The sequence below is a fragment of the Desmodus rotundus genome, chromosome 5 (genome assembly GCF_022682495.2).
Source record: "Desmodus rotundus isolate HL8 chromosome 5, HLdesRot8A.1, whole genome shotgun sequence".
NCBI classification, from domain to species: domain Eukaryota; kingdom Metazoa; phylum Chordata; class Mammalia; order Chiroptera; family Phyllostomidae; genus Desmodus; species Desmodus rotundus.
The window spans coordinates 29,479,784-29,491,479 of NC_071391.1; the positions used below are offsets into that span (position 1 = coordinate 29,479,784).

Consider the following 11,696-nt stretch of genomic DNA (forward strand, 5'->3'; position numbering starts at 1 on the left):
ATTTTTTCACAGAAATAGAACTAACAATTCTAAAATTTGTATGAAACCAAAAAAGATCCTGAATAGCCAAAGCAATCTTGACAAAGAACAACAAAGCTGGAGGGATCACACTTCCTGATTTCAAACTATCCTACAAAGTTATAGTAATCAAAAGGTATAGTAGTGCCATAAAAATAGATGCATAGACCAATGGAACAGAAATAAACCCTCGCCTATATAGCTCACTACTATTGGACAAGGGAGCTGAGAGTATGCAATGGGGAAAGTCGAGTCTCTTCAATAATGAACGGTGTTGGGAAAAGTGGATAACAACATGTAGAAGAATGAAATTAGACCTTAATCTTACACAGCTCACAAAAATTCACTTAAAATGGATTAAAGACTTAAACATAAGACTTTAAACCATATAATGGTGGTTTCTGAAGTTTTATTGTCACTTTACAACCTACCTTTTTGTGGTATTTGAAGATATTCCAACAAGCAAGGAAAACTAGTATAATGCAAGGAAAAAAATCAAAAGCAGTTGTGTGAAGAGATCAGAAACTTCACCTTTACCCAGGAGCTTACCAGAAAAGAATTGCAGGTTTCACCCTAAACTTATTAAATTATAAACTACATTTTAACTAGATACCCAGATGATTTCTATGCCTATTTAAATTCGAGAAACAATTAAGATATTTCTGAATAGATCGACCTCCATCATTACCCTTGTAAGGCTAAGTAAATCCAAAAAACCACGAACCAAGGGCACCTCAACTATTGCCACGTGGTTCATGAGGCTGGGTTCTAAGCCATAGTGATGTAGAGGGTCTGGCAGAAGTAACGCCTGCCTGAGTGTAGTTGGTAGGGTGATAATATAAGTGTACTAATTTATGGTTTTAATTTGAACATTTCACCTAAAATGTCACATGGTATGCTTGAGTGTGATATTTTGTTACAGAATGACATGCTTATGATTTTGTAATAAAAGATTTTGTAATAAAAACAGGGGCGTTATTTGTGCTGCAGCCTGTACTTCATATTCTGGTCTCTCAGCTGGAATAATACCAGGTCACTTAGAAGGCAGAAAAGGGTGCTCAGGTCAATTTGCAATTTCAGCAAGTTTAATCCAATTAAACTTTAATTTCTTGGAGGTCCGAGTCCCATCTCACAAACGCAGCAGCGTACACCATCCAACGTCGAGTCAGTCATTTATAAATGGCCAGGCAGCTGGGAGCCATGAATACGGTTGTTCCATCCCATCCCTGAACTCCCGCCCACGGCCCGCGTTCCTGGCGCCTAGGCTCTGTCCGCCTGCAGGACGCGGGCCAGCCGAAGCCCCTGGGCGCGGGCGGGCAGCGGTGTCGGGGGGCGCCTGCGCGCGCTCGGCCGGGCGGAGGCGCGGGCGGAAGGAGCGTTGCTGCGCGGGGCGGAGCGACGCGGGGCTGCCGCCGCGGGGCGGGGCCGGCGAGCGCGGCGGAGCCTGGCCCGGGGAGTCGCCGCGCAGCTCGCTCCCAGCGGCCCGGGGCGGGAGGGGCCCGCAGCCGCCGCCCGGATGGGGCTGTGCTTTCCCTGTCCCGGGGAGTCCGCGCCTCCCTCGCCGAACCTGGTGAGTGACCCGGCGTCTGCGCGTCCGCCGGCCCGCGCCGCGCGCACCTGCTCCGGGGCCGGCGCTGCGCCAAGCCCGCCGCCGAAGGCACCTGTGCGGGCGGTTGGACCGGGCGGCGCGCGCCGGGGACCCCGCGGGGGGCGCTCTGGCGGCGGAGACTCGGGTGCGGGCGCGCCCGGAGCGACCTCGGGGGCCTGCTGGCGGGACTCGAGCCTCCGCGCCGGTCTCCCCACTTCGGTTTCACGAAACTGCCCGGAGGCGGCGCCGGGGTCTCTGCCCCTCGCTGACTTTGGCAAAATTGGAAGTTGGTGGGACGCGGGCGGGCGGTCGCCGGCCGTGCGGCCTAGGGTCGATCTCGGCTCGACGACGCTCCGGACGAGTCCGGGTGCAGAGAGGAATTCCTCTCTCTGAACCCAAGTGTCGAATCTTCCAGTGGGAGATGTGTGTATTCCTGTGTCTGTACCAGCTGTTTAAAGAAGGTGCTCAATAAGGGCCCTTATCCACCTAAGCTTTATTGGATATTGTATCAGTAATTTCCCTTTTTTATTTATCTCTTTTAAGTTCTTCCTTTAAAAATGGTTATTTTACGTAGTACAGACTGTACAGTTTTTAAAGTTGCCATATTTAGCAACTAAGAATACAGGACGCCCAGTTAAATGTGGATTTTCAGATAAACAAGGAATACATTTCAAAAGTAGATTTGTCGCGTGCAATCGTGAGACATTTATACACATTATTCGTTGTTTACCTGAAATTCAAAGTTAGCGGTTTGTGCTACACTGCATTTATTCTTTTTGTAGCTTTGTTTTTAACAGTATCTTTACACTAATACTCCCTATTGGGAGTTGCTAACACCTGAATTCCTCTGGTCTCTCCTCTGTTGCTAAAAAAAAAAAAAATTCTTGTAAAGAAATTAGGTATTTAAGAAAGTGCATTAACTCTTCAGCCATTTGATTATAGGCACTACAAATGTCCTGGAAGTTGGTGCCAGGCAGTTCACCTTGACTTTCTTGCTACTGTTGCTTTTAAATGCTGTTACTTTTGTTTATCTGGCTGCTGATAAATTTCCAGTCTGTAACCATTTGTTAAACCCTCCACCCATTCCCACAGATAACCACATGGCTCACTACTTGAATGTCGCTTTATTGTTGCGGTTTTTCTTGGCCTTGCTAAATAAAATAGATCCCGGACTATACCACCCACCCATCCTTCTGTTTCTTATTCTTTTTCTTTCCTAAGCACTTACTACTGACAGACACTATTTAATCGATTATATTTGACTGTGTGCCCTCAGAATTTAAGTTTCATTTGTGTGGAAACATCAGTATTTTTTCATTGCTCTATCCTCAGCACTCAGGCTGCTGAGACATGTGATAGGTGTTCGGTAAATACTGTATTTGTACAATGAATGAATATGGATGTATGTATGGAAAACAAGGGAATTATTAACACAGCTCCCACAAGTCTACTACTTACTGGCTTATCTGAAGATGTTATAATTAGTACATGATAATAGAAAATCATTGCTTCCCAACATGGAGCAGTACCTTTCCTAAATATCCCACACTTCTTCCTGTCATACTCAGTGAGATTCGCTCACCTCATTCATGAACCTTTCCTAAGAACACCAGCCTACTTCAACCCCCCTCACAACTGGTAGTACTAAACCTTGTCTTATTAAATATTATTTGTTTTATTGCCCTGACTTGGTTGTAAGCCTTTTTTTAAACAAAAGCAAATAGATTATTTTATAGACCAGCCCATGTTACATATATTTGCATATATAATATATGACATACAATATGTATCATGTATATGTCTCAGCATGCTCTTATTTGAAAGTATGTTAATTAATTGTGAGAGTGAAATTCAGAAAGTTGATTATTTTATAAATGTAAATACTGGCATTCTTGATGGAACATTTTGAGCCAGTACTAAATACTTTTATAAACTGTTATATTATCTATAAGAGATATATAGGTGTGTCATTATCCATGAGAATGTTTGGTTTTATTTTAAAGCATATTTTTTACATATATTCTTTAGGAAGAAAAAAGAGCAAAGCTTGCAGAAGCTGCAGAGAGAAGACAGAAGGAGGTGGGAATAAAAATGAAATTTTACCTACTTAGAGAAGTTTGTACTTTATTATTTTCTTTTTTAAGATTTTTGTTTATCTTTAGAGAGGGGGGAGGGAGAGAGAAAGAGAGGGAGAAAAATATTAATGTGATAGAGAAACGTCGATTGCCGGCCTGTTCTCTGTACCCGGGCACCGGGACAGGGGACCGAACCCGCAACCCAGGCACGTGCCCTGCCTGGAAATGAACCAGCAACCCTTCCCTTTGCAGGATGGCGCCCAACCGACTGAGCCACACCAGTCAGGGCTGTACTTTATTCTTGATAGATGTCTATGACTGGTAGTATTCTCTAATGAAAATGCTATTGGATATCCTTTAAGTTTATATTTAAATGTAATTATTTTCAAAATGATCTCTGTGTTTCTATAAATTACATTAATGTATTTATATCATTTCATATATGAAAATTATTATACAGATGTCTTCTCTAATGTGTGATGCCCCAAGGATAACATTATTCCCTAAGGTAAAATGGCCATGCCTTATAAAACACTGACAGGTACGAAATAAGTTTAAGGGGAAAAATTACATGGTTACAAAATACCTAATGAAAAAAGGATTTTTATGTAAAGCTTTTTAGAAACAGTCTAAATCTTTGTTACCAAGTAGACCAATACCCTACCTTCAAAGCAAACAGAACAGAACACTTGCATGCTGAATTTTATTGTTTTTTATAACCCTTAAATTTCTTTAAGGCTGCATCTCGGGGCATTTTGAATGTTCAGTCTGTGGAAGAAAAGAGAAAGAAAAAAGAAAAAATAGAGAAGCAAATAGCTACATCTGGGCCCCCACCAGAAGGTGGACTTAGAGTAAGTATTAAAATTTATTTAAGATTTACCTGGAGTTTTTAAAAACTTCAGGAGCAGTCTATTCAATAATTTCCTCTTAAAATGGATTATCAGAAAATTTTGAATCAGTTTAAAAGCATGGGTAATATAGGTTGGAAGAAGTGTCAGTTTATTTGGACATTCTAGCATTTACTTGGAATAGGGTTACTTTCTTTTTCCCAAAATTAAAATAGATTTTTCCTGATTATCCTAATACCTTATATAATTAATACTAACCTTAACTCTGTAGAACACTCAAATAATATAGAGTATAAACTAGTCAAAATCACCCAAATTCAGTTTCATTTTGAAACTTCATTTCTTGTTTCCACTTACACATAAATCTGACTAAATTGGACTGCACTAAAAATTTGTATTTGTAACCTACACTTTTTTTACTCAGCGATACTTTTGACCTTTCCGTTGTCATGCATGTCAGGGTTGGGTGAACGTTCACTTGGTTGGTTGGGCCTAGAGGAGCGAGTGTGACACATGCACCTCCCAGTGTAGCAGTTGGAGCTCTTGGCACTGGGAGTGTCGTGGTGGGCAAATAAAATAAGGTCCTTGAACTTGGGGACCTTCACAGTCTAGTAGGACTACAAAGGTTTTATTTTACAAGTTAAAACTAAGAAAAATAATGATTCAGATACTAAGATTTTATTCTTCGGTCCATTTTTAAAGAAAATATCTTTCTCAAGTATATTTGTGAAAAGGACAGTGTTCTGAATTTCAGTCAATTATATTTAACTTTTCAGTGGTTCATGGGCACTTGTTTAGCCAGTTCACTGTCTTCTCCATTCAGTTTGGTTTTTGCTCTCAAAACTATATATAAATACTTAGATGTATTTGTGGGGCAGGCAATTTGGGAACATTCTGAGTGGAGGTGATTCTAGCTCAGAAATATCACATAGAGATAAGATTTATGTGTGTGTGTTTTGTAATTGTATGTTACTTTATCTAATTTCACTTAAATGAATTTAAAATACTTTTTTATTGTTAACTTTTAACAATGTATAAAATAATTGGTTTCCATATTAATTAGCTGTGAGCAATTTGCTTATTTTTTTAATAAACCCCCAACAGTAGAATAGAATAAGTTTAGTATAAAGTAAAACAGGTGGGAAATACAGGGTAAAATAGTTATCAAAAGTATAGATACTTACTTTCAATATTATGTTGAGATAAAGATCTGTGTCACCAGGTTTACTTCATAGAGGGTTCTCAAAAACACTTTGTGAAAATTAAATTATGGGACTGATAATGATGCGGAGATCTACTACTTCATAGTAAAAGAAAAGGAAATACTGAGTGACTTGTCACGTGTAATCTTACAAGAGAAAGATACTTTGTATATTGTCATGCCCTCCACATAGTCATCTCCAGACGAGATGTGCCTCTCCCAGGATAACTGGCATCGGTATTCTGCACTCTTTCGGAAAGGCAGCCTTATCTTAACAAGTCAAGGTGGCATCAGGACGCAGGCTAGCATCAGTACAGACACACCGCTCCAGGCGTGACAGCAGGCCTCCAGCGCAGTGGCTCTCATCCCTGGCTGCGCATTAGAGTCTCCAGAGGAGCTTGCAAAAGAGGCTGAGCCGTGTGCCCCACCTCACACAGTCCGAATCACTGAGAGTGGGGTGTAGCCTCCAGTAATTTTTTAAGCTCCCAAGGTTATCTAATGTCAAATCAGATTGAGAATCTCTGATCTAGTGTGTACTCTAGTCCTAAGAGAAACATTGTGGAAAATAGACTCCCGTGGTAAAATGTTTTAAAAATCTGAATATTATGTTGTATACTATATCCCTTTCTTGAAAAAAAGGGTACAGTATTCAAGTCTCTAAGACAGGGGTGTCCAACCTTTTGGTGTCTCTGGGGCACACTGGAAGAAGAAGAGCTGTCTTGGGCCACACATTAAATACACAAACACTAATGAAAACTGATGAGCAAAAAAAAAGGGCTCATGCATAATTTTCATTATATCCGCACCACAGATAGCAAAAAAGTCCTTCTTGCATAATAGCCCTAATTATGCAGCAGCCCTTTCAATAATCTTTTAAAATTGTTGAGCAGGTCCCAAGTTTGTGATCACTAATATAGAAAATGTACATATCTAAGTAATAAAACATCGTGATTTTTAAAATATTTTTTATTATAAAAGTACAAGAAAAGAGGGCAACAAAACTTGTGGGATGTTTGACATTGTATTTGAGAAACTAGAGCATCAGTATCTGTTTTGATAGTAGTAGTTGGAATTCCCAGTGAGTTCCCAAGGTGCTCTCAAGATATTTTCGTTCTTATTTTACTGTTAATGTGTTTCATTCTTGAAGGTAGTTGCTTGCAAATGTAGGTGCTACTAAATAGCGATGACATGAGTACGGTGTGACTGTGAAGACAGGGATATTTGTTTCGGGAAAGATAGGGATATTTGTTTCCAGTAAAGAGACACAATCGGATCTCTAAGTTGAGTGTCAGATCGAAGCTCTACACATTCCATTGGAAAATTGGCAGGTAGCACATTTATGTCGACTGAAAATGGAGTCACAAATATGTGACATAACGTTTTGAGTAAATTTATGATCTTTGTCTTGGGCCGCATTCATAGCTGTCCTGTGCCACATGCAGCCACGGGTTGGACTCCCCTGCCCTAACAAGTTCTGCAAGAAAAGCAAGTTTGCGTGCAATAAACCTTAATTTTAAAAATGCATTCAAATATATTTATACACATACCCAGTAATATTCCTAGGATGTACTTGGAAAACACTGCTCAGTAGACTTGAAATTGTCTCCGGTTGGTCCTACCTGTGGCTCTTTCAGAACTCCTTATTGCAGATTTAATAGACCTGATTAAACAGAACTCATGGAATAGTTTCTCAACTCCAGCAAGGGAAAGACTGCCAAACCATTATTTAATAATTTCTACCACTTGCATGTTCCGTGCCTCAAACAAGAATTCCGGCACTGTATTTTTGTTTTGTAGTTCCATTGTTGTTTTTATTTGGTGGTGGTGGTCCTTTTTTTCCCCTTTAATGATATTAGATATTTAGGATTTAGTTACCCATTAATCTGACCAGATATTTTATTTCCTTATATGTGTAATGTAAAATTTTACAAATCACTACTATTCACAAAAATTGGTTTGCATTTGCATATCCCAGTGATTTTCAGTCTTTTTCATCTCAGGACACATATAAACTAGTTACTAAAATTCTGTGGCACACCAAAAAATGTATTTTTTGCCAACTGACAAAAAAATAGGTATAATTTTGATTCACACTGGACAGCTATTGTGTTGGCTGTTGTCATTTTTTTTACTTGACAACCTAAGGGAAAATAAGTCAGTGCCCTGTCTAAAGAGTCAGGTGTTGCATGTTTTTTTTGATGTGCAATAGGAATATTAATCCATTGCCTCTCCCTCACCCCCAACTGAGAACCTGGCCTGCGCCCAGGCATGTGCCCTGACTGGGAATCGAACTGGCAGCCTTTCGTCTGCAGGCCAGTACCCAATCCACTGAGCCATACCAGCCAGGGAAGGTATTGCATGTTTTAAAAATTCTTGTGGTACACCGGTTGAAAATCACTGGCATATCCCATCATCCTCTCCTTGCCTGTTTGTTCACTGGGAGTATTGTTACATAACCTTAAATAAAATTTACTTTTCTCTGTATGTTTTTATTTTCTAGTGGACAGTTTCATAAAGGATAATATGAGTGAGAGTCTACTGCCAGTTACTAATATCTGCAATCAAATGGACATCCTCTATTTAATTTCTTCTTTTTGAATAAATGAAGATTCAGGCGTTGTAATTTTAGTGCCCTTAAATGCAGTGCTTTTTCAGTATTGAAGTATTGAAAGTGCTGTTGATTTTCAGACTTGGAAAATGGCCCGCCCTTCCATCGAATACTTATTTTCCTACATCTGCTGTTTTGCTGGTAGTGGGTAATTTACTATTTTTAGTAGTGAAATCTAAAAAGTGAATATATATATGTCACATGTAAAGATTCTGCATACATTTCAAATATTAAAATTTGCAGTTGTATTTTTCCTCCTTTATAAAAATGGTCTGCCTATTTATAGTTGTGCTGCTTAGCCACACATTTCCTTTGTTTCATTACATATGAAGCCTTTTGCTTAAACTTCTGGATTTAGTGCCTTTAAACTGATCATCAGGGAAAATATTAAAATCATTTGAAGGGGTTACATGAAGGAACACTGTAAATTTTTATAACTCATGAAGTAATGAGTATTTGTAGAAAATATTGAATTTCTCATTTGCTTTCTACTGGTGTAGCTTATAAATGTAACATACTGTTTTGCATTACAATAATTTTTTGCTTGCTGAACTTAAAACCACACATCAGTGGTACCGTCAGAGGGCAGTGGTGTACAACTGTAGAGTCCCAGAGTCAGCTCTGTGAAGATCTGTGTAGTAACTGAAGGACTTAAACTGAGAATCAGGGTGGGTTATACCAAGTGGCAATGTGCTTGTCCAAATTTCATAGGTGTTTTTATTCTTTTGTATTTATTTTAAAATGGCCATAAGATTTATACAGATAGGAAATTGCCAAGGCACATACGAATGCATGAAAGAGAAACATGTAGGCGCTGTATTCTAAAAGGACTACTTTAAACATAAAAATACGATGAGGTGATTCCATGTTATGCATAGTCATGAACTGTGTAGATTTTTATTAGTAATACGAGTTTTATCACATTTTTGTTTTTTGAATTTTTTTCTTTTTAATGCATACTAAGCTAAAATAGAAAACTCGCTGTGTCTTTGAAGTAGCTATTATGATTGCTAACTGTTTGGACAGCAAGGCTGCAGTCTGAGCCCTAAATTAGAATTCACAGATACTAAGTGTCAATAGGGACCAAATTAAATAGACCCGCTTATTTGATTCATAGAGAGGAAACTGAGCCACCATTATCGCTCATCACCACCATAGGACTTGTGTGATATTGCAGTGTATGGTGTGTGTTAATTTTAAAGGGTTTGAACTTTAATATAGGTCTCGACTCATGGTTGGGAAAATTTCCCCTTCCATTATGGCATGCAGTATTTCATGATAGCCAGGCAAGACATACAGTGAGGCTCAATTTTCTTCATCCCTTAGAGGGTTCGGGGTATTTTTGTTCATAAAGGATAGTAAAACTATTGAATTGCATTTTAGAAATAAAGTGTTGACTTTATGAACATGATTATTTTTTCCAAGGCAGAAAGGAAAGGGATTATTAACAGCTGAGAGGATATAGAACCAAATGCTTCATCCTCGAACTGTGCACATCTGTCCTTCTGTTTAACATAGAAATAAGTTTTATCTCTGCTTCATCCTGAGAATGACAGCTTGGGTTAGTGTGGACAAAAGGTTTACATCTGGGGGATAATTCCCTGTGTCTGACCGCAGTGTATGTGCAAACAGCATGCTGCATGCTGTTGCAGCATGAATGACAGGCTGCTGCATTGCTTTCTGGGAACCGTGGGAGGTCCTGCTCCAGCCAGCCATGAGCTGTCTGCCACCATGGGTGTGGGCAGCTTCCCCAGGCCCCCTCGGTTACGTGGGCTCAGAGGTGATACCCAAATGTTAGGAGAGGAAAGGGGGAGGCTGAATGCCTGACAGCAAACCAGTAAATTATTACTAAAAAAGGAATATTTGTGCATACATGTACAGATAGATCCGGGCATCTCCCTCATAAAGTTATGGATCACCTCCTGATGAAAACCTTAATTTGGAGCCAATTGCCATAATTCATAATTTAAATAGGAAAACAGTGCTTAATATGATATGCAAACCTCCCACTCAAATTTCTAAAATGTTAACGAAACAGTAAAATGCATATACCTATGATTGTGTTAAGACATAAAATGCCTGAATCACTGCTTTATTCTTCTAGTCGTCAAACAGATAACATGGCCGGTGACAAAAAGCTGCATGTTACTGCAGGGACTCTTGGTTGACACACTGCGTATGTCATTAAGCATCTGTATGTGACACTGTTCCGCCAGTTGTTTGGAATGTAATTAATAGTTTTCCCATACGTGGTTTCGTTCTAAATTCTGTATTGCCATCTAGGGATGTAAATACACATTTTCCCTTTATAAAAGTTGGCTTTGGTTGTCTCTGTTTACCACAATTTTATCTTCACTGTATCTTAAATAATTAGAACTTGGGTTAGTGGTCAGTGGTTAGGGAAACCTCAGCAACACTCGCATCTCTTTGGATTAGTGAGAACAGAGCCAGAAGCTGTTCGGTGTGTCCGTACCACCCCTGAAGTTACAGGTGGGCGTGTTTCTCTTCCAGTACTCTAGAGAAGAAATGGTATTACTAGTCTCTTGTTTTCTTAGAGAAATAACATCATAGTAGGTTCTAGCTGTCCTCCTTGGTCCCCCAGGAGAATTGACATAAACCTTGAATTTTCCTCTCCTCTTCCAACAGTTCAACTTGTTTATTTTCTTATAAGAATTGTGCTGTGCCCTTAGGGAAAAAAGTAACTTGTCAATTTGAGATTTGAATAATAACTGCACACATAGGTCAGTAAGAGGTTCATAGATACACATGCCCATCTGTGCTGAGAACCTGTCCAACCTGTGGTCAAAGGAAGAGATGGGAAGAAAGAAGCATCACTGAGATATCCTATTGCTGGCTTTGAGCCAAGAAAACCAGGCAGCCTCTAGAAGGTGGAAAAGACGGATGGAGTCTCTCCTGAGAAAGGAACACAGCCCTGCTGGCATCTTGCTGTTAGGCCCTGTGAGGCTGTCTCGTACTTCTGACCTACAGAACTTCCCCGTTATAATTGTGTGGTGTGTAAGCCTCTGAATTTCAGGTCACTTGTTACATCAGAAAACAAAATACACAAAGAGATTAATACTACTTTTGTTAACTTAGGCTTCTTTTTTAAACGAAATTAATGAAATTTAATTATTAAAGATATAACTACGTTTATAAGGAAAGTTTAAGCACAGGAGAAAGGTTTGATGGAAATATTGTTGCCAATTACCCAGAGCAATTCGGTGTGAATATTTAGTAACATAAAAATCAAATCACTCAATATCTGTGTTTTTAAGATACTACAATTATGCACTGTTCCAAGGTAATTTCACTTCCTAAAAAACTTTAATTTTCCCCAAGCATGATTATCACTACTTTG

At 39.4% G+C, this 11,696-nt stretch overlaps 1 protein-coding gene across 1 annotated transcript; it reads left to right on the top strand.

Moving 5' to 3' along the window:
• The first annotated feature begins 1,399 nt into the window (after positions 1 to 1,399).
• SVIP (small VCP interacting protein) lies at positions 1,400 to 10,652 on the top strand. The gene is made up of 4 exons (XM_053924382.2): positions 1,400 to 1,588; positions 3,635 to 3,685; positions 4,419 to 4,532; positions 8,231 to 10,652. The coding sequence occupies exons 1-4, from the start codon at positions 1,535 to 1,537 to the stop codon at positions 8,243 to 8,245; spliced, it is 234 nt and encodes a 77-aa protein (XP_053780357.1). The 5' UTR covers positions 1,400 to 1,534; the 3' UTR covers positions 8,246 to 10,652.
• Positions 10,653 to 11,696: the final 1,044 nt, after the last annotated feature.

Bases quoted from the DNA above. Each gene is read 5' to 3' on its own strand.
- SVIP (XM_053924382.2), top strand. From the start codon at position 1,535: ATGGGGCTGTGCTTTCCCTGTCCCGGGGAGTCCGCGCCTCCCTCGCCG. The intron at 1,589-3,634 runs GTGAGTGACCCG...TATATTCTTTAG, and splicing joins CGCCTCCCTCGCCGAACCTG to GAAGAAAAAAGAGCAAAGCT. The intron at 3,686-4,418 runs GTGGGAATAAAA...AATTTCTTTAAG, and splicing joins CAGAGAGAAGACAGAAGGAG to GCTGCATCTCGGGGCATTTT.